General features: G+C 46.9%; 1 protein-coding gene across 7 annotated transcripts in view; it reads right to left on the bottom strand.

Annotated features, from left to right (window-relative positions):
* LOC113895973 (mucin-16-like) overlaps positions 1-27,970 on the bottom strand; it is a 118,165-nt gene that overhangs the window by 82,650 nt on the left and 7,545 nt on the right. For 6 of the 7 annotated variants that reach the window (XR_003511960.1, XM_027547844.1, XM_027547846.1 and 3 more), the window contains exons 2-5: positions 18,798-21,377; positions 13,900-13,992; positions 8,526-8,636; positions 59-7,126 (exon numbers count right to left, since the gene is read on the bottom strand). Coding sequence is in view for 6 of the 7 variants with exons in the window: in XM_027547844.1 (XP_027403645.1) it covers positions 59-7,126; positions 8,526-8,636; positions 13,900-13,992; positions 18,798-21,377 (9,852 nt within the window). In the remaining variant the exon portion in view is untranslated. The remainder of the gene's footprint in view (positions 1-58; positions 7,127-8,525; positions 8,637-13,899; positions 13,993-18,797; positions 21,378-27,970) is intronic. The other variant, XM_027547849.1, reaches the window with a different exon arrangement.

The following is a 27,970-nucleotide window of genomic DNA, read 5'->3' as shown; positions in this document are numbered from 1 at the left end:
CTCTCAGGAAAGAAGCCAAGCCCCAAATAATGAGAGTGTAGGAGCTGTGGGTCCTTACTTGTTGACTGTATTGAGTGTGGAATAACTTGAAAAGAACTTGTCACTGTTCCCAAACCAACATTCCCTGTCATTCTAGTGTCCATAGTGGGTGGCAAAGATGTCCTGTATGGCTGGGTCCAAGTCTGCAGAGTACTGGTCATAACCAAGGGTGATTCACTCGTTCTTCTGCTCTCTGTGTCAAGGTTGGTGTCTACTGTGCTTGGGGTGGCTGGGGAGGAAGTAATCCAATGAGAAAGGGAGCTCATTGAAGGATCAGTGGTATGTAAGGTTGAAGAAGGGAATGGTGTTGAAGCTGAAGAAGATAGACCATTTGCAGTGGTAGACCTGGTATCCTCCTTGGGGTCTGATTCTGTCCTAGAAAATGGACCATCTGAGGAGGTAGCTGAGATGGCACCTGGAACTCCAGATGTGGCAAAGGAAGCCATGGCCTCTGATGCGGGAGATGTCAGTGTGTTAGCAAGAATGGTCTCAGCTGAAGACACCATATCTGTGTGTAGGTGATGAGTACTTGCTGATACAGGTATAGAAAGACTGGATTCTGGGAGAGTTATGCCAGCAGATCCTATTACGGAGGGAGAAGCATAAAAGCGCGTGACTGTTTTCACTGGAACGTCAGTATCCTGTGTAGACAGAGACTGAACTGGGGCTGATGATGTCACAGAAGAGGTAACATCCATCTTGGGACTCTTCAAACCATGAGTGGACAGAGCCAATGCAGGTGTGTTCGTGAGTGTGCTGGAGCCAAAACGCAGGGTCATACTTGTCTCCTTCAGTCCAGGCGTCAGATGGGAAAGTTTCTTGGTCTCAAATGTTGTGGTCTCAAAGGAGGAAGGCTTTAATGTGGAAAGAGTGATCCCATCCCTGGAGGAAGCAGGATATGTGATCCTGGAGGACTCAGAGAAATTTGAGCCAGAGGAACTAAGTTCATGGCCAGAACTGCTGGAACCCTCAGTGGTCATTGTGGTGTGCATGGAAGGAAGAATTTTCACTGTATCTGTGGAGAATTCAGAAGTGGAAAGTGTCTCCATGGTAGGACTACTCAAAGGTGGAGGTGAAGTGGTCACTGGTTTGAATATGGCATCCAATTTCTCTGTGGTATTCATGAGACCACTGGTGAGAAGTGAGGTCGCAGGGGTGGGAGAGGAGGGGCTCTTCCCTGGTACTATGGAGAACTGAGGGGAGGGTGACATCATGGCAGATGAATGCACTGAGGAAGATGGAGAGCTGGTTGATGTGTCCAAGGTAAGTGTGTCCTGTGATGTAGCCTCAGGGAGACCTCTCTGGCTGGTGATGCTCATTTCTGCAGATTCTGTGGTCATAGGGGATGTGGAGAGGTTGGTGATGATGCCTGCAGGGGTGTCTGGGGACACTGTGGATTGAGTGGGGCCAGGGATGAATGTGCTGCTGGAGGAGATGGGTTGTGTCTTAGAGAGCTCAGTAGTTGTATCAGTGGGCACTTTGGAAAGAAGAGTGATTTCCTCTGTGGTTGAACTGTTTTGCTGGATGGTGCTGGTCTCTCTAAGTTCAGGGCTCAGAGAGGATGTGGAGTCTGTCTCAATTGTCATAGTTTCAGTAGAGTGAGGCATTGCTGTGGAAACAGCAGTCTCTCTAGAGGTGGAAAGAGAAATGAATGGAGACGTGACATCGGATGGCTCTGAGTCAGCTGGGGTAGAGAAATGAACTTCAGGTCCAGAACTTGTGTTGATCCCATGGGTCCTGGCTGTGCTTTTGGAAGGCTGAATCACCTCTGTACTTGTGGAGACTCCAGAAGTGGACAGTATCTCAATGGTGGAGCTGATGTTAACGGAAGGTGAACTGGTCACAGGTCTCAAGCCAGTGCCCAATGTGTCTGTGGTCTTCACCAGACCATGGGTAAGAAGTGAAGTCACAGGGGGAGGAGAGGAGGGGCTCCTCCCTGGTAATGTGGGAGACTCAGGGGAGGGTGATGTCACGGCAGATAAAGTCACTGGGGAAGATGGAGAGCTGGTTTCTTTCACAGAGGCAGGGCTTGTCCAAGACATATCCTGGGGACCCCTGCTCATGAGAGTGCTCATCTCTGAATGTGTAAAGCTCTGAGTCACAGCTGGGTGAGTCCCTGGCCCAGAGGCTTCAGTCACTGTGTTCAAGGTAAGTGTGCCCTGTGATGTAGCCTCAGGGAGACCTGTCTGGCTGGTGATGGTCATTTCTGCAGATTCTGTGGTCATAGGGGATGTGGAGAGGCTGGTGATGATGCCTTTAGGAGTGTCTGGGGACACTGTGGATTGAATGGTGCCAGGGTTGGATGTGCTGGTGGAGGAGATGGGTTGTGTCTTAGAGAGCTCAGTAGTTGTATCAGTGGGCACTTTGGAAAGAAGAGTGATTTTCTCTGTGGTTGAACTGTTCTGCTGGATGGTGCTGGTCTTTCTAAGTTCAGGGCTCAGAGAGGATGTGGAGTCTGTCTCAATCATTGTAGTTTCAGTAGAGCGAGGCACTGGTGTGGAAACAGGGTTCTCTCTAGAGCCGGAAGGAGTAACAGTTTGAGATGTGACATCAGATGGCTCTGAGTCAGCTGGGGTAGAGGAATGAGCTTCATGTCCAGAACTTGTGTTGACCCCATGGGTCTCAGCTGTGTTTTCTGAAGGCTGAATCATCTCTGTACTTGTGGAGATTCCAGAAGTGGACAGTGTCTCAGTGGTGGAACTGATCTCAATTGAAGGTGAACTGGTCACAGATGCCAAGCCAGTGCCCAATATATCTGTAGCTTTCACCAGACCATGGGTGAAAAGTGAAGTCACAGGGGAAGGAGAGGAAGGGCTCCTCCCTGGTAATGTGGGAGACTCAGGGGAGGGTGATGTCATGGCAGATAAAGTCATTGGGGAAGATGGAGAGCTGGTTTCTTCCACAGAGGCAGGGCTTGCCCAAGACACATCCTGGGGACCCCTGTTCATGAGAGTGCTCATCTCTGAATGTGTAAAGCTCTGAGTCACAGCTGGGTGAGTCCCTGCCCCAGAGGCTTCGGTCACTGTGTTCAAGGTAAGTGTGCCCTGTGATGTAGCCTCAGAGGGACCTGTCTGGCTGGTGATGGTCATTTCTGCAGATTCAGTGGTCAGAGGGGAGGTAGAGAGGCTGGTGATGATGCCTTTAGGAGTGTCTGGGGACACTGTGGATTGAGTAAGGCCAGGGCTGGAGATGCTGGTGGAGGAAATGGGTTGTGTCTTAGAGAGCTCAGTAGTCATATCAGTGGGCACTTTGGAAAGAAGAATGATTTTCTCTGTGGTTGAACTGTTCTGCTGGATGGTGCTGGTCTCTCTAAGTTCAGGGCTCAGAGAGGATGTGGAGTCTGTCTCAATCATTGTAGTTTCAGTAGAGCGAGGCACTGGTGTGGAAACAGGGTTCTCTCTAGAGCTGGAAGGAGTAATAATTTGAGATGTGACATTGGATGGCTCTGAGTCAGCTGGGGTAGAGGAATGAGCTTCATGTCCAGAACTTGTGTTGACCCCATGGGTCCTGGCTGTGCTTTTAGGAGGCTGAATTGCCTCTGTACTTGTGGAGACTCCAGAGGTGGACAGTGTCTCAGTGGTGGAGCTGATCTCAATTGAAGTTGAACTGGTCACAGATGCCAAGCCAGTACCCAATGTGTCTGTGGTCTTCACCAGACCATGTGTAAGAAGTGAAGTCACAGGGGGAGGAGAGGAGGGGCTCCTCCCTGGTAATGTGGGAGACTCAGGGGAGGGTGATGTCATGGCAGATAAAGTCACTGGGGAAGATGGAGAGCTGGTTTCTTCCACAGAGGCAGGGCTTGTCCAAGACACATCCTGGGGACCCCTGTTCATGAGAGTGCTCATCTCTGAATGTGTAAAGCTCTGAGTCACAGCTGGGTGAGTCCCTGCCCCAGAAGCTTTGGTCACTGTGTTCAAGGTAAGTGTGCCCTGTGATGTAGCCTCAGGGAGACCTGTCTGGCTGGTGATGGTCATTTCTGCGGATTCAGTGGTCAGAGGGGAGGTAGAGAGGCTGGTGATGATGCCTTTAGGAGTGTCTGGCGACAGGCTGGGCTGAGTGGGGCCAGGGCTGGATGTGCTGGTGGAGGAGATGGGTTGTGTCTTAGAGAGCTCAGTAGTTGTATCAGTGGGCACTTTGGAAAGAAGAATGATTTTCTCTGTGGTTGAACTGTTCTGTGGGATGGCGCTTGTCTCGCTAAGTTCAGGGCTCAGAGAGGATGTAGAGTCTGTCTCAATCATCATTGTTTCAGTTGAGTGAGTAACTGATGTGGAAACAGTGGTCTCTCTAGAGGTGGAAAGAGTAACAACTGGAGACGTGACATTGGATGGCTGTGAGTCAGCTGGGGTAGAGGAATGAGCTTCATGTCCAGAACTTGTGTTGACCCCATGGGTCTCAGCTGTGTTTTTGGAAGGCTGAATCGCCTCTGTAGTTGTGGAGACTCCAGAGGTGAACAGTATCTCAGTGGTGGAGCTGATCTGAATTGAAGTTGAACTGGTCCCAGGTCCCAAGCCAGTACCCAAAATGTCTGTGGTCTTCACCACACCATGGGTGAAACGTGAAGTCACAGGGGGAGGAGAGGAGGGGCTCCTCCCTGGTAATGTGGGAGACTCAGGGGAGGGTGATGTCACGGCAGATAAAGTCACTGGGGAAGATGGAGAGCTGGTCTCTTCCACAGAGGCAGGGCTTGTCCAAAACATCTTTTCAGCACCTGTGCTGTCTTCCATCTTTGTCACTTCAGTAACAGAACTAGTGTTCATATCAGGAAGGATGGCAGTTTTCTCTGTGGATGATCTGGTTTCCTTGGAGGTGCTGGTTTCCCTCATTTCAAACATCAAGGAGGAACTTGTCTCAGCTTCAATTCTTGGAGTCTCAGAGAAGCTAGACATTGGGATGGAAACAGTGGTTTTCCCTATGGTGATGGCTGTATTCATTGGAAGTACAGTTTTGGATGGTTCTGAGTCAGTTGAGACAAAGGAACGTGATTTGTGTTCATCATCGGTGGTCCTCATATTGGTTACTGCTGTGTTTTTGGAAGGGTCTCTACTTAAGCTTTCCTCCTGATGGGTGCTGGTATCCCTCAGTCCAGCGGTCAAGGAGGATGTTGGCTCTGTCTCAATCTGTGCAGTTTTGGAAGAGTCTGGAGTTGATGTGGAGACATTGGTGTCTCTTATGGTAGAAGAGATAACCACTGCAGATGTGGCTTTGGGTGGCTCTGTGTTGGCTGAACTAGTGATCCCCGTATCAGTTACTGCTGTGATTCTTGAAGAATGAGTTGTTTCTGTATCACTGGTGGCTTCTGAAGAGGTTTGTATCTCCTGTGAGATGTTGTTCACACTTTCAAGTGTACTGGTCACAGGTTCCAAGCTTGTGCCCAAAACTTCTGTGGTTTTTCCCAAGTCAGAGGTAAGAACTGAGGTTGCGGGTACAGGAGAGAAGGTATTGTTCCCTTCCGGCATAGACAAATGTCCTGGATCTGCGGCAGCTGTGGTGGAAAGCTGGGTAGAACTCTTCTCTGCTTCCTTGCTAGCAAGATCTGGCCTCCTCAATAAAGTGACTTTAGGGCTACTTACTATTGTAGCGAGAATGATCCTACTTGTAATGTCCCCTGTGGAGGTTTCTGGCTGAGAGGTAGTTGTGCTGATCATGTTCTCCAAAGGGAGTTTGGAAGGAGTTGTGACCCCTTGATGAGCTGAGGTAGTGGTTATGGCTGATGACACAGAACTCCTGGTGACCCAGTCATGAGTGGACAGAGAATCAGGCAGAGGAGTGGATGGGAGGACCTTGGGGCTAATCTTTGTATCTGGATGGTCCATGGAAGCCATTGAGACATGCATGGCTTCCATTTGTCTTCTACTGGGAGTCCAACTGGTGCTTAAAATGTCAGCAAATGAGGTGCTCATCCTCTCAACAACAGAAGTTGAGATGGGCACAGATGCAGTTTCATCTAAAGGACTAGATGTTCTTACACTTGTGCTGGCCTCTGTCTTTTCAGCTGAAGCATAGGAGGATGGGATGATTAGGCTGGTTCTGACGACAGTCACAAGGTCATGGAGGGTAGCCTCAGAGCCTGACTCAGTGCTTGATGCTAAGGATGAAGTTTTACCCATTGCAGAAATTGCTGTAGGAGAACTTGTGGCTTCCAAGCTTGAAGTCATGTTTGGGATGGTCCAGGGACCAAACGTTGAGGCTGGTGAAGCTGTGGATGGCCACATGAGTGGGTGCTCAAGAGCAGATGTGCTGGTCTCTGTGGCCAGGGTGCTGTCCATGGTGCCCACACTCTCCTTTGGCTTAGGCTTGGTAGTCAGGACTGAGTTGGTTTCCATGGTGGTGATACTTGGAGTGAGGGCTGTGGTTACATCCGTGGTGCTCACTGCTGCAGGAGATGAGGTCTGTGATAGTTGCCCAAGATTAGAGGCAACATCACTGGTCACTACACTTGTAATGGCCGCCAGCATCTTAGACCCCATTGAGGGGAATGTGACAGATGGTGAAGAGGTTGTTTTTCCTTCTGAGGCATTAGTGAGGCTGGTCATGGCTTGGCTTTCAGAGGTCAGAGTTGCCAATATGGTTGGTTCTATGGAGGTTTTAGGCAACATGTCTGTGGTCCCAGGAGATCCACCAAGAGTCAGGTCCCTCCCAGCTGTCTGCTCTGACCTCATTCCAGTTGTCCTTGGAATCTGAGTTGGGCTGCTTTGTGGACTAGTCCCTGTGGTGACTTTAGGAGCTGACCCTAGGGGGATAGAGGACACTGTGCCTGGTGACTTCTTGGTCCCTTCTGGAGTCCCAAGGTGAGTGTTGGTCCAGTCCTCAGATGGGGAGCCTGAGACCCATTCTGTAGTTGTTCCTCTTGCTGGTGACTTGGCTGCTGTCATGAATCCTGAGGGTGAGTGCAGGAGGCTGATGCGGCCACTCCCTGTGGCCATGGACTGAAGGGTACCTGGTTCCACAGTGCTCACCATAGGGAGAGCTGCTGTTGAAGTCTTCTGAGAATTTTCCAGAGTATACCTGGTCTCTGGGCTGATGCTAGGCTCCTGGGAGCTTATGATTTTCAAGGCTGTAGCCATTTCTGGGCTTCTTGTGGACATACCTGTGATTAGAAAGCGAGTTGGTAGGTGATATGCAAGCGATACAGAAAGGGTGTCCTCCTGGTTGACAATATAATTTGTTCCTTCCTGTGATTTCAATTCAAAATATTTCCTTCTTCTCCAGAAAAGAAAATATTTACCCTTTCCTACCACACTTCCAGAGTCTGGACACCAGGGAACATACTGACCATCCCAAAGTTGGATCAGAGTGGGTTGGGATTAGGGTGAGTGGGGTGAGGGCTTTGACTCATGTTGTTTGCTCAGAAGAAATTGTTACCTGGAACCCAGTGTACTGCATACCCTAAAAAGAAAGACTCTGTACCAGGAAGGGCGTGATGAATCTGGACTCTACCCATGCTAGAGACTTTCCCTACTCTGTTTTTACTTTCCTCCTTGGTGCCTGCTCTTGTTGAACCACTTTCAACCTACAACTTGCAGCCTCCTCTAGATGTCCTAAATCTTAGTTCACTGAAAGGCCATGTAAGGATTTCTATTTGAGAAGCAAGAGACTAGAAAGGCGACAGAATTCTTTTTCTTTACCTTCAACCTCTTTCAAATTCATCTGTCTCCCTGAACCCTTTTCCCATCCTTGAGGAGAAGGACATGTAACTGCCACAGGGGTGAGAAGCTCAATCTTCTAAGAGCACTCTTTCTGGGGACTACTTTTTCATATTATTCTCACTATGGTGGCATGGCCAAGGACCATGATCCCTTCTTCTACTGCAACAAAAGAAACCTATATTACCTTAAGTCTATCTGTGTCCTCCCTATCAACACAAGATTCCAGCGATGATCTCTGATTTAGAAACAAAGTGGGCAGAGAACTGGCCCTGTGACATTTTCTGTTGCTGAATTGACTGGCTATTATTAAGAACAATACAAATAACTAAGGTGAAGCAATAAACATGTTCCATGAATACAATCTCTAGGAAAAAAACAATCAACATCCTCAGAGGGGCAAAAAGTCAAAGAAATCAATTTCAAGCCTTGTCATTTTACTTCCTTAAACAATCCAACTTTTGACCCCAGAGATGAGGGGAAAGGACAGACATGGGATAGCCTTGAAGGAAATAGAGATGATGGGCTTCCCTGGTGGCTCAGTGGATAATAATCCATCTGCCAGGGCAAGAGACATGGGTTCAATCCCTGGTCTGGGAAGATCCCACACTCCTTGGAGTAACTAAGCCTGTGAGTCACAACTACTGAAGCCCTCATACTCCAGAGCCCATGCTCTGCAACAGGAGAAGCCACCTCAGTGAGAAGCCCATGTATCGCAAGTAGAGAGTAGCTCCTGCTCGCCACAACTCCAGAAAAGCCCATGTGTCAACAAAGACCCAGCACATCCAAAAATAAATAAATAAAATTATAAAAAAGAGAGGTAGAGATGGTGCTCCTACTTACCCACACTGATCGTAGTCATAAGAGATGCAGGATTACTGGTTGGCCGAGAGGCACCTCCATGTTCTCCTTGACTTGGCTCCCTGGTGATAGTGGCCACAGACTCATTTGGCCCTGAAGTAGAAGACAGAGGTGTCACCTTTGATTGCCTAAGAATATGGATCTGTGAGGACCATTCTCACTAGACACTGGATTAGCAATGCCTTCATTTATCTCTCAGAAGGGATTTAAAGAATAACTGTCTCTTTTACATTAAATCTTATATTAAATCAAACCCTCAAGATGGTCATAAGGGATGAAAAGCTTTTTGTTAATTGTGGGGACTTCTCATTTGATTGGTTTCAATAAAATAATTTTCTGACAAAAAAGAAGATAATTTTTTCCTTTAAAAAAAAATTATTGACGTATGTTCGATTTACAATGTTGTATTAATTTCTGTTATACAGCAAAGTTATTCAGTTATACATATTATATATTCCTTTTCACATTCTTTTCCATTATGCTTTATCACAGGGTATTGAATATCGTTTCCTGTGCTGTACAGTAAGACTGTGTTGTTTATCCATCCTATATATAGTAGTTTGTATCTGCTAATCCCAAACTCTCAATCCTTCCCTCCCCACCCCTGGCCCACTTGGCAACCACAGTCTGTTCTCTATGTCTTTAAGTCTGTTTCATAGGTATGCTCATTTGTGTTGTATTTTAGATTCCACATATAAGTGATATTATATGGTATTTGATAGCAAGTCTGTGCACGGAAATGAAAAATCCCGCATGCCTCAATGAAGATCCCACATGCTGCTACTAAGACCCAACACAGCTAAATACATAAAAATTTTTTTAAGGTAGATTCTGCCTAGGAGGTATTAAAGGAGATCCCTGACAGCCATCTTCTCCCATTCAGTCACATCCACAAAAGCTTAGAATTCCAATGCAAAGGAATTGAGGGTTCTTACTTGTAAATGGGGTGAAATTGTCAAGGACTGGAGCAGATCTGAACTCTGCACCAGAGGAGCTCTCCTTGGTAAGTGTAGTCTCAGCTATGCCAGATATGGGGACCTTTGGTGGTTCATCCTTAGCCGCTGAAGTGGTGATGTCCACAGTGGTCATCCCAGGGGTCCTGTCCTCTCCTGTAGCGGTGCTCAGGGCCCAGCAGGAATCTTTTGGGGATCCAGTACCTGGGAAAGTGTTGGTTTTCTGAGACTGAATGTTTGTGGATAATGTGACTGGTGTCAGCTCTGAAGCAGGAGGAAGTGACATGAGGACTGTGGGTTCCCGTGCTTCAGAGGAACTGGAGGAAGGTAAGATGAAGCTGGGAAAAGAGACTGGGGAAAAGAGAAATTTGGTTTCTTCTTTAGAGAAAAAGCTTCTCCATGATAGTGTCCCTGGACCTCTGCTCACAGGAGCAGTCATCTTAGTCATATCCAAGGGTATCCCTTCCCAGAAATCTGTGATTGTTTTGTCCAGAACAACTGCATCCCCAGGCTTCATCCTAGTGGGACCCATTGATGTTGTAAAGGTAATATATAAAGATTCCATTGTAAAACTGTTGGAAGAGGAGGTAGAACTGTTGACATTGGTTCCTTTGAAGATATTGGATATCCCCAAGGACTGAGCAGGGTCTGGGCTACACATTCTGTCCCGAGATGTGAACTCAGTCCTGGTAACATCAGTAGCAGCAGCACCATCCACCTGAGAAGGGATTGTGCTTCTCTCTATGGCTGAGCAGGTCTCCATTGGCCCAGAGGTTTCAGTGGAAACAGGTTCTTCCTGAGTCCCGGTAGACACAGGATAAGTGGAAAAAGTCTGAGACAGGTTGGTGGTCTCCACAGTGGACGTCGTAACCACTGAAGAAATGGTCTTGTGAGACCCTGAGTGTGCAAGGGCAGAGGAACATGGCTCAGAACCAGAACTGATAGCCTGATGAGTGGTCACTGCTGCTTCTGTCAAATGATTCACCTCTGTGTCTGGGGTGGTCTTGGAAATGGCCAGTCTATCAGGTGAACTACTGATTAGAATTGGAGATTTCTTGATCCCAGATTCCATGCTTGTGCCCACAAGCTCTGTGGTCTTCAGTGGTCCAGAAAAGTGAGAGAACTCCTTGATTGTCTCCAGGGAGATGGAAGAGACTGGTGCTATTTCTGTGGTCAGTTGTGTGGTCAAAGATGTCTGTACTTCACTTCTAGAGATGGATGGATCTGTCATCTCCAATATAGGAGCCCCTAGGCTCTGTCCCTGGGCACTTGAATTGAGGGTTTGGGTTCTCACTGGAGATGTGATCTCTCCAGGAAGAGTCATTGGAACTGTGGACTTCTGTCTCGAAGATATAGAAGTCATGATGGGAGAAAGCACGGAGCTCTGCTCTGGCTCTCCACTGGTGAGCACAAGCTCTCCGGTGATGGACACTTCAGTGCTACTGACTGACTGTGGCAACGTGACCCCATCTGTCATGGTCCTTGGAGGGAATGGCAGCAATGAGGCAGGTGAGTTATCACTGGACCCTGAGGTGACTCCTTGAGATCTTGTGGTTCCAACATGAACTGAACCTATTATAGACGCTGAAGACACAGATCTTCTAGGGGCCAAATCCAAAATGGAGACATCAGGCATAAAGGCTGGAGGGGAGCCATTATGTCAGTCTGTGTGTTTGGTAGCTCAAGAGAAGTAATGAAAACAGGGAGGGCTGTTATATCAGATCCTTGGGGAGTTGAGTTTGTACCTGAAATCTCAGAGCGCTCACTTCCTGGTCATCAGGAAAAATTGCAGTGGGAGCAGATGTGCTTATGTTCCTTGGACTTAAGGCCTCTAGTCTTGTGCTGAGGTCAGTGATTTTTATCTGAACAAGGGGACTATAGAGCTCCCAGAATCATTCCAGTGAAAATTGAAGAATGATGGGTAGATCCTGTTGCTGTGGCCGTTGCTAAGGACGATGATGTTCTTCCTGTATTATTGACTTCAGGAAAATCATATAAGTGGCCAGCTGTGCCTGTGGAAGTCCATGGAGAAGTCCCTGGTGCTTGGGTGCTGGGTGGGGTTTTGAAGCCTCCTCTGTAGGGTAGGTATTAAAGGTGAAACTGACCTCACTCCCTTGAGGCTGGAGGTGATGACCTTCTGAGTGAGGTCCCCACCCTCGATTGTTAGCTCTGCAGGAAATGATGTCACAGAAAGGGCCCCAGGTGGAGATGTAGTTTCAATGATCTCCTGTCCTGTGATGGACTCAGACTTTGGCCCCACTGAAGAGAAGGTAGCCAGCAGTCTCTTGCAATACTGATAAAGCTGATAGTGGTTGAGTCTTCTGGTCTACCAGAAATCCAAGGCTGAAATAATGTAGGCTCTGGAGGTGGTAATAGCTATGTCTGTATCTACAGAGGAGACGCTCAGTGTCAGGTCACTTCCGGCTGTCTGTTCTGACCTTGGGCTAGCAGAGGAATAAGCATCACCCACAGGTCTATGTATTATAGCTGCTATTTAGCTGTCATTGTCTTTCTACTCAGGGCAATGGAAGGAATGACTATGGAGCTGACCCATATCATGGTTCTGAGTTCAAATTTATCTGTCACTGAACCTTTGATTACTTTTTTTTTTTTTAGGCCACACTGCTCAGCATGTGGGACCTTAATTTCCTGACCAGGAATCAAACCCATGACCCTTGCAATGGAAGCGTGGAGTCTTAACCACTGGACTGCCAGGAAAGGCCCAACCTGGGGTTACTTTGGTGATCATAACAAAGCTGGTTGCAGAGTCTTGAAGGCTGGTGGGGCATGTGCTTAAAAGGGCATACATGTTCATTATGGTCCTTCCTATGGAGCCAAGCCATGTGAATAAGTCATTTCAATTGTCTTAAGAATCAGAATTGAGCTGACTCACTGAATATTCCCTATGAAACAAGGGAGGATATTGATCCTCTTTTTTAAACTTTTATTTCCTTCCTTATACTTTGAGTTTATTCTGTTCTTTTTCTTTATTTATTTAAATATTTTTTGGCTACGGTGGGTCTTCACTGCTGCGTGTAAGCATCCTCTAGTTGCAGCAAGCAGGGCCTGCTCTCTAGTTATGGTGCCTGGGCTTCTCACTGCAGTGACTTCTCTTGTGGAACATGAGCTCTAGAGTGTGTGGGCTTCAGGAGTTGTGGCACACAGGCTTAATTGCACCACAGTGTGTGAAATTTTCCCAGACCAGGGATTGAACTTGTGTCCCCTGCCTTAGCTGGTTGATTTCTAACCACTGTACCCCCAAGGAAGTCCCCTTCTTCCTACATATTTTTATATGCTTTCACTTCTCTCATCAAAAAAGAACAGAAACCCTTTATCTTCTAGCACAGAGGGACATGTCAAATTATTATCGCATATTTACACTTTTATTAGAATTCCTTAGAACTGTAAACAATTGGACAACATATCAGGAAAAAAACATGGAACATCAACATCCTTTAAACTTGTACCACTTATATATTTACACATAAAGTTACTGTATATATAAAACATATTTTCAAAGATTCATGGGCTTGGGGATATTTAAAAGACACTATTGCCACATTTGAATATTTACTAAAAAAATTCCACAAAATAATTTCAAACATTAAGCTACTGCAAAGATACAGCAGATATAAAAAAAAATGATAAAAGTATAAACTTTCAAGAATGTCCCAGACAAACTCTCAGTGAAGTTTTGCATCATTCTAAACATTTTAAGTGAATACCTCCTCTCAACTACAAGCCATGTATTGAAAGCTGTAACAGTGGACAAGAATTCTTTCACCTTCTGTTATAATCATCTTAGCAATGAACTGTCCTATAAAATAAACCTATGGCATCTCACTTTTATGTTTCCTGCTCATGGCAACCACTGATCTATCTTAGTGATAGTGCCTGTTTTAGGAAAGCCCTTCATACTTGTCCGCTGACTTGTAGAGTCACTATATTTATTCCTAAGTGGATGCAGTTGGCTCTTGCGGATATAAATTACCAAACAGAAGCAATTCATGTTAGAAGTCAGATTAGAAATCTCCCTAAAAATGAGTATCAATGGCCTCTGAGTACAAAAGTAGAAAGTTGTGATTATCTACTAGAATCTGGAACACAGACAATCAATTATCTTACTTTAAAGTGAAACTGTTAGTCACTCAAGCACGTCTGACTCTTTGCAACCCCATGGACTGTAGCCACTAAGCTCCTCTGTCCATGGAATTCTCCAGGCAAGAATACTGGAGTGGGTTGCCATTTCCTACTCCAGAGGATCTTCCTGACTGAGGGATCAAACCTTCATCTCCTACATTGGCAGGCAGATTCTTTACTGCTCAGCCACCAGGGAAGCTTCTTACTCCAAAGACCAGGAGAAAAGAGTCAAGCATTATGTACCAAAATATGATCATACATACCCAGACTCATGGTCTCCAGAGATGTGGAGCTACCCATTGGCTGCGTGGTGCCTCCAGGTTCCTTCAGATCCATGGTGGTGGTTGCCACTGACCCTGAGGGAGAAGGGGACAGAAGTGTTAGTCTCCCATCCCCTTAAGATGCACATCCACAGGAAATGCTCTTGCTAGATCCTGGCTCAGTATCTGAGCCTCATCTGCCTCTGAGAAGGCACTCTGGAAGGAATAATTCTCTTATTGGCATGAAATCAAACCCACAATATGACCTGCGTCTTAATTGTGGAAAATAATGGGATTGATGAATGTATTGGCCTCAAGCAAAAACATTTGGTGATAGTATGTCTCCATCACTTAAAAAAATATATTGAGGACTTCCCTGGTGGTGCGGTGGTTAAGAGTCTGTAATGCAACGCAGGGGACACAAGTCTGATCCCTGGTCTGGGAATTTCCCACATGTCATGGAGTGATTAAGTCCATGCATCACAACTACGGAGCCTGTGCTCTAAAGCCTGGGAGCTGCAACTACTGAAGCCTGTGTGCCTGGAGCCTGTGCTTCACAACAAGAGAAGCCAGCACAATGAGAAGCCCATACACCGCCACTAGAGAGTGGCCCCTGCTTGCCGCAACTAGAGAAAGCCAGTACACAGCAAGGAAGACCCAGCACAGCCCCAAATAAACAACTGAATAAGTAAAATAAAAACACTGGATTCTCCTTTATTCATTTATTTATGGCCACACATGTGGGATCCTAGTTTGCCAACCAGAGATTGAACCTGCACCCTTGGCTCAACTACTGGACAATCAGGGAAGTCCCTCCATCACTTATAATGTGTGAACTCACCATTGTTTAATTTTTCACTCCTATCGTTTGGACTCCACATAAGTAAAATCAGAATAATACCTGGAGTTATTTTATCTGGTTAGTTAATATATACAATTATTTCTTGATTACTCATTTTGTCATTTTCTTTTATCCATCTTTTATAATTATTATCACATACACTCTACCGCTGGGAAGGGAAAAGCTAGGCTCTGGCTGGAAGGGCCTGATTCTGGGCTCAAGAATGGTAAAAGTGTCACTAGTTGCATACAGATAATAGAATGACCCGATGAGATAAGTGGAAACTGAAAGGGGAGGTGAAGGATACTGCGGAGACTTTGTAAGTGAGAGCAGAAGGAGATGGGGAAAAAACATGGAGCTGGTTGCTTCTAGCAGAGCTGGGCGCAGGAGGTGAGGTGGTGTTTCTGGCATTCTCAGACTGGTATGTGAAGGCTGAAACTGGATGTGTTAGTTAATTAAAGGTGAGGTTCTGGGGGTGGGGATTTCTCTGGTGGTCCAGTGGCTAAGACTCAGAGCTCCCAATGCAGGGGTGAGCGGGTTTGGTCCCTGCTCAGGGAACTAGATCCCCCATGCTGCAACTAAGAGTTCGCATGCCGTAACCAGGAGTTCGCATGCTTCAACTAAGACAGAGCTCAGCCAAAGTAATAAATAAATAAAATAAAAATAAGGTAGATGCTAGGGGCAGAGACTCTCCCTTCTGACAACTCCATTGAGGGAATAAGGTGGAATACACAGGAGGACCAGAGGTGTGCTTCCATAAACCAACACTTGTGGCGATATGCCTTGGTGATAAGGAAGTCATAAAAGGTAACTTGAGCTGTTCCCATTTATTAGTTTCAGTTTTATCCCTTAACATGCTACTGAAAAATGTGGTCACTGTGACTGTGTAAATGAGAGCAGAAGGAGATGAGGACAAAACATGGAACTGGTTGCTTCTAGCAAAGCCAGGTTCGGGAGATGCTGCTGCTTCTGCTAAGTTGCTTCAGTCGTGTCCGGCTCTGTGCGACCCCATAGACGGCAGCCCACCAGGCTCCACCGTCCCTGGGATTCTCCAGGCAAGAACACTGGAGTGGGTTGCCATTTCCTTTTCCAGTGCGTGAAAGTGAAAAGTGAAAGTGAGGTCGCTCAGTCGTGTCTGACTTAGCGACCCGGTGGACTGTAGCCTACCAGGCTCTTCTGTCCATGGGATTTTCCAGGCAAGAGTACTGGAGTTGGGTGCCATTGCCTTCTCCGACAAGAGATGAGTGAATTGCAATTGTTTGTGGAGTCAGAGGTGGGCTGGTTCCAGTCCCAGAAAGTGTAATCCCACCAGGGGTCAAATGATAGAGTGCATCAGAAAATGTACCAGCTGGGAATTCCCTGGTGGTCCAGTGGTTAGGATTCTCACTTTCACTGCCAGGGATTGGAGGCTGGATCCTTGGTTGGGGAAATAAGATCCTACAAGCCGGACCCATGGCAAAAAAAGGAAAGAAAGAAAAGAAAGAAAAAGGTGGTGCATATATACAATGGAATATTACTCAGTCATTAAAAATAATTAAATAATGTCATTTGAAATATCACATGACATCCCTCATATGTGGAATCTAAAAAATGATTCAAATGAACTTACAAAACAGAGACTCACAAACTTAGAAAATGAACTTATGGTTGCCAGGGGGAAGGGAAGTTAAGGACATTGGGAAAGTCATGTACACACTGCTATATTTAAAATGGATAACCAACAAAGAGCTATTGTACAGCATATGGAACTCTGCTCAACGTTATGTGGCAGCCTGGATGGGAGGGGAGTCTGGGGGACAATGGATGCATGTACATGTGTGGCTGAGTCCCTTTGCTGTCCACCTGAAACTATTACAACATTGTTTGTTAATCCAGCTATATCCCAATACAAAATGTTTTTGGTGTTAAAAAAATAAAAATAAAAAAATAAGTTAACAAAATGGATAACTAACGAGGACCTACTGTACAGCACAGGGAACTCTGCTCAATGTTACATGGCAGCCTGGAGGGGAGGGGAGTTTAGGAGAGAATGGACACGTATATGTATGGCTGAGTCCCTTCACTGTTCACCTTAAGCTATCACATTTTAGTTGGCTATATACCAGTACAAAATGGGCTTCCCTGGTAACTCAGCTGGTAAAGAATCTGCCTGCAATGTGGGCCACCTGGGTTCGATCCCTGGGTTGGGAAGATTCCCTGGAGAAAGAAATGGCTACCCACTCCAGTATTCTGGCGTGGAGAATTCCATGGACTACTCCATGGGGTCACAAAGAGTCAGACATGACTGAGTGACTTTCACTTTCAATACAAAATAAAAAGTTCAAAAAATAAGTAAAATTAAAAAAAAAGAAAATGTGCCAACCAATTGGCTTGAGGGCTGGAGCTAGAAGCACCCACTGACTGAAATGGAGACATTGAGTTTGGGACACTGCTCTTGGCCAAGAAAAATCTGTAGATGTCTCAGAGGGAGATGTGGTTCCCACGGGCAAGTGGCTTGTTCCCATCTTTCTTTCACACTCAGAGCCCCTTGTGGATTTTACACTGGTGGGAGCTAGAGAATGAACAGTGACTGGGCCACTTGTGTCTCTGCTGTGAGTGTGGCTATGGGTGCTTCCCTAAGAGAAGTCCTTTCCATGGAAGTTGCTATTGGAGAAGTAAGTCTAGGAAACACCATGGAAGCAAAAAGAGAAAAGGCAGAGGCTGAAATAGTGGTTGGTGCAAAACATCATCTTGAAAGTGTTGAAATGAAGTTGTTGAAATGAAATGGTTAGTCTCTCAGTCATGTCTAAGAGAAGTCCTTTCCATGGAGGTTGCTGTTGGAGAAGTAAGTCTAGGAACCACCATGGAAGCAGAGAAAAGGCAGAGGCTGAAATAGTGGTTGGTGCAAAACATCATCTTGAAAGTGTTGAAATGAAATTGTTGAAATGAAATGGTTAGTCTCTCAGTCATGTCTGACTCTTTGCAACACCATGGACTGTAGCCTGCTAGGCTCCTCTGTCCATGGAATTCTCCAGGCAAGAATACTGGAGTGGGTTGCCATTCTCTTCTCCAGTGGATCATCCCAACTCAGGGATCGAACCTGCAAATACTGAGCCAGATACCGCAACCCACACACACTAGAGCCTGTGCTCCACAAAGAGAGAAGCCACAGCAATGAGAAGTGCAGGCACTGCTACTGGAGAGTAATGTCTGCTCTAGTGAAGTGCCCTTGCAGCAACGAAGACCCAGCACAGTCAAAAATAAATACATAAATAAGATAATTAAATAAAAAACTAAACTGGTCTCTGGCCAGATTCTGTTTAGACATACAGTGAAATAAATAAAAGTGCCGTTGTTGGATATCACTACTGCAGAAGCAACGCAGAAGTCCTAGATGAGAAGGGCTGTCCTGGTGGAGTTTGTAACTGAGACACTGCTTGTGGCTCTGAGCTAACTCCCTAGGTGGGATGAAGAAATCTGAGTTGAATGTGTGCTGTGTGTTTCCATGGTGAGGAAGCTGTGGGTAGGGGGCAGAGGTGATGACCTAGGTGGTCATTAAACTGAAAGTAGAGGTCTCAGGTCGAGACATGGATAGATTCAAAATTTCCCTTGGTTTCCTCTCCAGTAGGTGGGGCTTCCCAGGTGGCTCAGTGGTAAAGAATCTGCTTGCTATTGTAGGAGACACAGGTTCGATCCCTGGGTCAGAAAGATCATTTGAAGAAGGAACTGGCAACCCATTCCAGTATTCTTTCCTGGAGAATCCCATAGACAGAGGAGCCTGGTGGGTACAGTCCATGGGATCACAAAAGAGTCGGACGTGACTCAGCAACTCAACAGTGTTAACAATAAATAGGTGGCTGTTGGTCTCTGCTGAGGAGGAAGGGGTGAAGAGAGAAAAGTGGATTTCTTTCGAGAAATATTGACAAGGTTGAGGGGATGAGGATCAGCTGACCCCTCTGAAGCCAAGGGGGTGAGTGTGGGGAGGGTGGGTGAACCTGTGATATCAAGAGAGATGCCAAGCCTGAGGACACATTTGTCCCTTTGCCTGATAGAGATGAGACAAACAGAGTGGAAGTCATACCTCTGACTCTTTCAATACTTGTTTCTGCATTACTGAGTGTACTGGAGAGAGGGGAGGCCGAGCTGGGCTCTGTCTTTGCTGTGGTCTCAGAGGTCTCTGTGTGCACAGAGGAGGTGAACGTAAGATCTGAGGATGTGCCGAGCCCTGATGCTGTACCACCAGGAATTGAAGTGGACATCAGCAGAGGAGGGCTGGTGCTTTTCATGATATCTCCTGCAGGGCCGGTTTCAGGAGAGAAAAAATGATGTCTGGAGGTTGATGGAGTCAGACCCCAGCTGCTTGGCTCTCCAGAACCAGGATTCCCTGTAGATAAGACTTCTGGAATTCTGGAAGAAATCTTGCTTGATGTTGGGGTTGTCCCTGCTGGAGCACTTGAGCCAGGAGCCACTGTGATCACTGCTGTAGCCATAGACACTGGGGCACTGCTGATGGCCGGGGTCAAATGTATAATAGTTTCAGAGGAAGCTGTGTCTCTGGTAGTTGGGTAGGTCATATCCTGGCTGGTCCTTGTGTCGCTGTCACCTGTCTGAGAGATCTCAGTGGGAGACATAAACTCCTCAGTGGTTTGTCTGGTTGCGGCTTCTAGGGTGGGTGTGTCTGAAGATGTTTCTCCAGGTGATGCCGTTTCAGTGAAGCTTGTGCTGGAGGTGTTGATATGGCCTGTCTCACTGGTCAGTGTTTCCTCTCCAGAACTTGTCTCTGTCCCCCAGGTGGACTGGGGTTCAGTTGAGGGTTCACTTGTACCTGAATTGGTCCGTGATGCTTCTCCTGGGGTGCTGGAATCAAGTGTCCTGGAGATGTCTGAGCTCTCAGGGGCAGTTGTGCTGGGGCTGTGTCTTTCAGAAGTGGTGTGTGGTGTTCTGAGCTCCCATCCTGGATGGGATTTTGAGACCTGAATTGAGCTTGTCCCCCTGCCGTCCGCAGAACTGAAGCCTGGGGAGGGGGCAGAAGTGGTGGCTGAATTATTCTCCCTTCCAGGAGCAGAGGTCACAGATGGAGCCACAGGTGCAGTCAAAGTTTCTCTGGTATGTTGCTCAGTCATAGATGGATGAGTACTGGTCACCTCTGAGACAGAGGTGGTGGAAGGGGATGTAGTTTTCACTCCTGGAACCTGGGTGATGCCGAGGGTGGCCAGACCAGTGGAAACTTCCGAAACCAAGGTGCTGGCTGTTGTGATGGGAGGTGAGTCTGTGGCATCAGGGGATGTACTAGGCATGAGGACAGTCCTTGCTGTCCCTTCCCCTGAGGGAGATGGGTGGTCCAGAGGGAAAGTAGTGCCTCTGACTCTTTCAGCACTGGTTTCTGTATGACTTGATGTTCTGGAAAGAAGAAAAGCTGGGTTTGGCTCTGTCCTTTCTGTGCTCCCAGGGGTCTCTGTGTCCTTGGAGGAGGTGCCCATGTGGTCTGAAGATGGGCTGGACCGTGATCCTGTAGGATCAGTAATGGAGGTGGACAGGAGCAGAGGAACGCTGGTGGGGCTCATGAGGTCTCCTGGTGGGCTGGTGTCAGGAGAGGAGAAGTGATGCTCAGCATTGGATAGAGTCAGAACCTGGCTTGTTCCCTCCTTAGAATCTGGCTTCCCAGGCATTTTGGAAGAAGTCTTGCTTGATGTTGGGGTTGTCCCTCCTGGAGCACTTGAGCCAGGATCCAGCATGGTCACTGCTGTCAGCATGGACACAGGGGCAGAACCGAAGGCTGAAGTCAAACCTATAGCTGTTTCAGATGGAGCTGTGGCTCCTGTAGGTAGGGGTGCTGTATCCTGACTGATACCTGTGTCACTGTCACCTGTCCATGTGATCTCAGTGGAAGGTGTAATCTCCTCAGCCGTTGGGCCAGCTGTGGCTTCTAGGGTGGGTGTGTCTGAAGATGTTTCTCCAGGTGATGCTGTTTCAGGGAAGCTTGTGCTTGGCTCAGTGGACACAGAAACCACCCAGGTAGTAAGAGACGTGTGGATAGGATCTGTGTCAGTGGTCACTGTTTCCTCTGTAGGACTTGTCTCTGTCCCCCAGGTGGACTGGAGTTCACTTGAGGGTTCACTTGTACCTGTGCCAGCCCACATTTCTTCTGATGAGGTGCTGGAATCTAGTGTCCTGGAGATGGCAGAGCTCCCGGGGGCAGTTGTGCTGGGGCTATACCCATCAGCAGTGGTGTCAGGACTTCTGAGCTCCCCTGCTGTGTGTGATGGAGAGACCTGAGTAGACCTTTCTTGCTGGCTGTCAACAGTGCTCAAATCTGAGGTGTTAGAGCTGGTACCCCAACTGTGTCTTTTTTCAGTAGCAGAGGTCTCAGGTGGAGATATAGAGGCACTCAAAGTTCCCTTGGTCTCATTTTCAGCCACTGTTGAATGGTTGATGGTGTTCTCTGGGACAAAGATGGTAGAAGGAGATGTAATTGTCACTTCTGAAATGCCGGAAAGGTTGATGTTCTCAGGACTCCTTTGTTCTCCAGAAGTTAAAGTACTGGTTTTGCTGATGCTGGTTGAATCTGTGGTCCCTGTGGGTCTAGAATTCTCCGGTGTGATGTGGGTGCTGCTGCCTGGTCTTGTCAAGGACTGGGTAGATGTCGTTGATGCAGTGGGGCCTGTGGGTTCAATTAGGGATGGGTCATTGTTAGCTCTTGGTGTTCAAGTTTAAGACTAGTCCTCTGGAACTTCCCTGGTGGCTCAGTGGTAAAGAATCCACCTGCCAATGCAGGGGACACGGGTTCGATCCTTGGTGTTGGGAAGATCCCACATGCCGAGGGGCAACTAAGCCTGTGTGCTACAACTACTGAGCCTGTGCTCTAGAACCCGTGTTCCACAGTGAGAAGCCCGAGCACAGCAAAGAAGAGTAGCCCCACTTTCTGCAACTAGAGGAAGCCCTCGGACAGCAACAAAGATCCAAATAAATTTTATTTATTTATTTTATAAATAAATAAAGATTTAAAAATAAATAAAATTTTAAAAGAAAAAAAAGTAGTCCTCTGAGTGGAGTTGGCTGCTACAAACCTACTTTGCTTTGCTTTGCATGCGTGCTCAGTCATATGAGACTCTTTGTGACTCCATGGACTGTAGCCCTCCAGGCTCCTCTATCCATGGGACCTTCCAGGCAAGAATACTGGAATGAGTTGCCATTTCCTCCTCCAACGAATCTTCCCAACCCAGGGATGGAACCCAGGTCTCCCACACTGCAGGTGAATTCTTTACCACTGTGCCATCTGGGAAGCCTACTACTGAGCTCCTGCAGTTTTATTTTGTGGTGTGAGATTTAGGTAGAATCTCTGGGCTCTGTTGGACAAAGCTGGGTCTGTGTGAACTGTTATATAGTAGGGGCTGGACGAAACATGGGCAACTCTTCTGAACAAGAATACATAAATTTGGGTGGAATGAACTGGGAGGTTGAGATTGACATATATACACTACTATGCATAAAACAGATGACTAATAAGAACCTACATATAGGCCAGGGAACCCTACTCAGTGCTCTGTGGTGACCTAAATGGGAAAGAAATCCAAAAAAGAGGGACTATATACAAGAATTGTAGCCTCCAATCTGTTCTGGACTATCTTTGATTGGTTTGTGTGCTGTTATGTGAAAAATAGCTGATGATATGGTTAGATCTGGGCTTCCCTGTTGGTGCAGTGGTAAAGAACCCACCTGCCAATGCAGGAAACACAGGTTTGATTCCCGGGTCAGAAAGATCCCGCCAGAGGAGGAAATGGCAACCCACTCCAGTATTCTTGGCCTGGGAGAATCCCCATGGACAGAGGAGCCTGGCAGGCTACACAGTCCATGGGGGTCTTGAAAAGGTTGGACACGACGGAGCGACTAAACAACAAATGTATGTATGTATGTGCATAGCTGATGCACTTTGCTGTAGAGAAGAAACTAACATAAATTGTAATGCAGCTATACTGCAATAAAAAATTTTTAAAGAAAAGTAAATTTGGGCAGGAGAAACAGGAGGGTGTTGCAACCACAGGAAGTTCTTGAAGATGAAAAGCTAACCATTTCTCAGTTCCCTTTCTGAAATCTTTCAATGGATCCTCACTGCCTACAGGATAGAGTTCCTTAGTGTGTCATGGTCCTTAATGATCCATCCCCTTGTGTCTCTAAAATGGTGCTTCTCAACCCGTTGTGATTGTTCTTCCAGAGAACAGGTATTATCTATGCACTTTCAGTTGTCAAAGCTAGTGATCTTCTACTTCCATCTAGTGGTCAGAAGCTAGGGATGCTCCTAACAACTGTAATGCATAGCCCCTCCTGCAAAGAATTACCAGGCCTTAATCTCAATAGTGGGTCCCTGGTGGCTTAGAGGTAAAGAATCCTCCTGCCAATGCAGGAGATGCAGGAGACACAGATTCAAGCCCTGGGTCGTTAAGATACTCTGGACAATGGCTTGGCAATCCATTCCAGTATTCGTGCCTGGAAAATCCCATGGACAGAGGAGACTGGTGGGCTACAGTCCACGGGGGTCACAGAGTTGGACACAACTGAGTGACTAAACTCAACAACATCAATAGCGCTGAGGGTGAAACTCTCTGCTCTGTCCTTATATCCCACAGAATCCATCCTCTCATCTTCTTTAAACCACAGCCATGTTCTCACAGTTCCCCAGCCCAACAGCAGAATCCTTCACTCATCTTTCCAATGATCACCATGCCCTTTACACAAATGAACACCTATTCATTAATTCAGCTTCTGTTATTGTATTCACTCTTCTCTTTTTACTGAACTGTCTTTTTTTCTTTCTTTTTTTAATTGGCCTCACCTGCAGCTTGTGGGATCTCAGTTCCCCAACTAGGAATGGAACCCATGCCCCCTGCATGGAGGGGAGTTGGAAGTGTGGAGTCTTAACCACTATTATTGTTGATGTGTCTTGACTCTTTTGTGACCCTATGGACTGTAGCCCATGAGGCTCCTCTGCCCATGGGATTTCCCAGACAAGAGTACTATAACTGATTTAACTTTTATGCAGATTACATCATGCAAAATGCTGGGCTGGATGACTCATGAGGTAGAATCAAGATTCCTGGGAGAAATATCAACAACCTCAGATATGTAGATGATACCACTCTAATGGAAGAAAACTAAGAGGAATGAAAGAGCCTCTTGATGAGGATGAAAGAGGAGAGTGAAAAGCTGGCTTAAAACTCAACAGTCAAAAAACTAAGATCATGGCATCTGGTCCCATCACTTCATGGCAAATAGATGGGGAAAAAATGGAAACAGTGACAGACTTTATTTTCTTGGGCTCCAAAATCACTGTGGATGGTGACTGCAGCCAAGAAATTAAAATATGCTTGTTCCTTGGAAGAAAAGCTATGATAAACCTAGATAGCAAAGAGATCAAACCAGTCAATCCTAAAGGAAAAGCAGCCCTGAATATTCACATCAGGTGGCCAAAGTATTGGAGTTTCAGTTTCAGCATCGGTCCTTCTGATGAGTATTCAGGACTGATTTCCTTTAGGATAGATTGATTGGATCTCCTTGCAGTCCAAGGGACTCTCAAGAGTCTTCTTCAACACCACAGTTCAAAGGCATCTATTCTTCGCCACTCAGCTTTCTTTATAGTCCAACTCACATCCATACATGACTACTGGAAAAACCATAGCTCTGACTAAATGGACTTTTGTTGGCAAAAGGACTGATGCTGAAGCTGAAGTTCTAATACTTTGGCCACCTGATGGGAAGAGTGGACTCATTGGAAAAGACCTTGATGCTGGGAAAGATAGAGGGCAAAAGGAGAAGGGGGCAACAGAGGATGAGATGTTTGGATGGTATCATCGACTCAACAGACATGAGTTTGAGTAACCTTGGGGAGATGGTGATGGGCAGGGAAGCTGGGTTTGCAAATGGACGCAACTTTGTGACTGAACAACAATTAACTGATTCATGTTGCTGTACACCTGAGACTAACACAACATTGTACAGGGTTGGCCAAAAAGTTCATCTGGTTTTTCTGTAACATCCCATGGAAAAATCTTTACAAACTTTGAGGGCAACCCAATAAATCAACTACGTGTGTGCTTAGTCGCTCAGTTGTGTCCGACTCTTTTTGACCCCGTGGACTGGAGCCTGCCAGTTTCCTGTGTCCATGGGCTTTTTCAGGGAAGAATACTGGAGTGGGTTACTATGCATCAACTATACTCCAATAAAAAAAATTTTTTTAAAGTAACAGTTCTTTGTCTCTGAAGCATCTTCCAAAGTTCACGTCCCAGATGAGCCATGCTTTCAGAGACACAACTGTGAAGAAAGCAGAGACTCAAAAAAATAGGTTGAACATTGTCCCCAGGGATGTCCCAAAGCAGGACTCATGACAGGACTGGGGACCGAACCCTGGCTGAAGAAGAGGTATCTGTGGGTACCACTTGACACAAACCCAGAGGCTTCTTCAGAAGGCCCTGCGGCGATAGAGAAAGGGGTGCAGAGGGAGAGGTGGCAAGCTGAAGGCTTCTGTAAGAGCCTGGGGAGAGCTCAGCACTGAGCTGGTCCTGGGGCTCTCAAAGGAACTGCAACTGTTGGAGAGATGCTTTGCTTGTCTTCCTGTCAGTGCTGTAGCACCTGAGCTTGGGTTCTGCTTCAGACAGAGCAGACGAACTAGCATCCCCTTAGGCTATCAGGACAGCTGTCATGACTAGGGAATGAGGCTGCAGACCAGTAAGTCTCATCAAGTGAGATTTTTTGCCTTTATTATTCATGCAACAAATATTTCCTGCATACCTACTATTTCCAGGTACTATGACAGGCTGCATTTGGCAACGTCTGGAGACACTTTGGGGATTCCCAGGTGACTTCCCAGAGCAACTCAGTGGTACAGAATCTGCCTGCCAGTACAAGAGACACAGGAGACTTGGCTTCCATCCCTGGGTCGGGAAGATCCCTGGGAGAAAGTAATGTCAACCCACACCAGTATTCTTGCCTGGGAAATCCAATGGGCAGAGGAGCCTGGCGGGCTACAGTCACAAAGTATCAGACCTGACTGATGGAGCATTTTTGGTTGTCATGATTCGAGGGTCGGTTGCTATTGGTATCTTGTGGGTAGAGACCAGGGATGCTGCTTAATATCTTCCAATGCACAGGACAGTGCTCCCACAACAAGGAATGATCCAGACTCAGATATACTGACCTCTGTGCCCTCTGTGTGCGCTTGGTCTAAGCTTATAGCTGTTCCATAGAAAAAGCAGATAGGAACCCAATTTAGTGGGTTGTCAACAGCACCAAAAATGTAAGAGGATAACAGAATAAGGCATCAGGGCACACTGGGTGCAGCAGGGGTAAATGATTTTACAAAAGTATTTTTAGATACACACACACCTAAGCACAGAGCTGGTCACAATGTAAAATGTATTTCTTTTTCATTCCCTCATAGCTCAGTTGGTAAAGAATCTGCCTGCAATGCAGGAGTTAAAGTGAGTCTCTCAGTCATGTCCAGCTCTTTGCAATCCCCTGGACTATACAGTCCATGGAATTCTCCAGGCCAGAACACTGGAGTGGGTAGTCGTTCCCTTCTCCAGAGGATCTTCCCTACCTAGGGATCCAACCCAGGTCTCCCGCATTGCAGGTGGATTCTTTACCAGCTGAGCCACAAGGGAAGCAATGCAGGTGACCCTGGTTTGATTCCTGGGTTGGGAAGATCCGCTGGAGAAGGGATTAGGCTACCTACTCCAGTATTCTTGGGCTTCCCTTGTGGCTCAGCTGGTAAAGAATCCGCCTGCAATGCAGGAGACCCGGGTTTGATCCCTGGGTTGGGAAGATCCCCTGGAAAAGGGAAAGGGAAGATCCCTGGAGAAGGGAAAGGCTACCCACTCCAGTATTCTGGCCTGGAGGATTCCATGGGCAGAGGAGCCTAGTGGGCTATAGTCCATATATTCGCAAAGAGTCGGACACACAGAGCAACACACACACACACACACACACACACCCTCTCCCTCTTAGACTTCCCTCCCACCCCACCTTCCATCCACCTTTCTAGATCATCCTAGAGCACCGAGCTGAACCTCCTGTGCTATACAGCAGCTTTCTACTAGCTAGCTATTTACACATGGTAGTATATATACGGGTGCAGATGTGCATGCTAAGTTGCATCAGTAGTGTCCAACTCTTTGCGACCCCATGGACTGTAGCCTGCCAAGCTCCTCTGTCCATGGGGATTCTCCAGGCAAAACTACTGGAGTGGGTTGCCATGCCCTCCTCCAGAGGATCTTCCTGACCCAGGGATCAAACCCAGGTCTCATGTCTTCTGCATGGGCAGGCAGGTTCTTTACCACTAGCGCCACCTGGGAAGCCCTGGTGTATATATGTCAATTCTAATCTCTCAATTCATCCCCCCTTCCCTTCCCCACAAAATGTCCATATGTCTGATCTCTATGTCTGCTTCTCTATTCCTGCCCTGCAAATAGATTCCTCACATTTTTTTTTAAGATTCCACATATACACATTAATATACAATATTTGTTTTTCTCTCTCTGACAGTTCACTCTGTCCTGCTGACTCTAGGTCCATCCACATCTCTACAGATGTATTTCTTATTACGGATCCTAGTCAGAAACTCTGCCAGATGTTCCTGCATCAGCTCATCCTCTGCCATCTAGCTTCGCCTGGCTTCCTTCCCCATCCCATCTCTTCTCTCACACTGGTGTCACTGGGAAGGGAGCTGGTGTCAGCATCTCTGGGCATTTACAGAGCCAGGCTGCCTGGAGGAGAGCTCCAGCTCTCCCACGGACCAGCGGCATGAGCTTGGGCAAGTCACATACACTAACAGCGCCTCCATTTCAGTTTCCTTATCTGCAACGTGGAAGTTATAAGAGTGCTTCATCAGGCCACTAAGAGGATTAAATGAATTAATCTATGTAAAGCACTTAAAATAGTGTCTGGGACTTCCCTGGTGGTCCAGTGGTTAAGACTCTGCCTGCCAATGCCTGGGACACGGGTTCGATCCCTGGTCGGGGAGGATTCCATATGCCGTTGGGCAACTAAACCCGTGTGCCACACTACTGAGCCCACACATCCTGGAGCTCGTGCTCCACAACAAGAGAAGCCACTGCAATGAAGCCCAGGCACCACAACTAGAGAGGAGCCCCCGCTTGCTGCAACCAGAGAAAGACTGTGCCCAGCTTTAAATAAATGCATTTATTAAATAAATAAAAAATCCCATTGTCTGGCATATATTGCTTTTGATTGCTGTATGAGTAT

This window comes from Bos indicus x Bos taurus, chromosome 7 (genome assembly GCF_003369695.1).
Source record: "Bos indicus x Bos taurus breed Angus x Brahman F1 hybrid chromosome 7, Bos_hybrid_MaternalHap_v2.0, whole genome shotgun sequence".
Classification (NCBI taxonomy): Eukaryota; Metazoa; Chordata; class Mammalia; order Artiodactyla; family Bovidae; genus Bos; species Bos indicus x Bos taurus.
The sequence above is the reverse complement of the archived record's forward strand: the minus strand, read 5'-3'. Positions and strand labels throughout refer to the sequence as shown.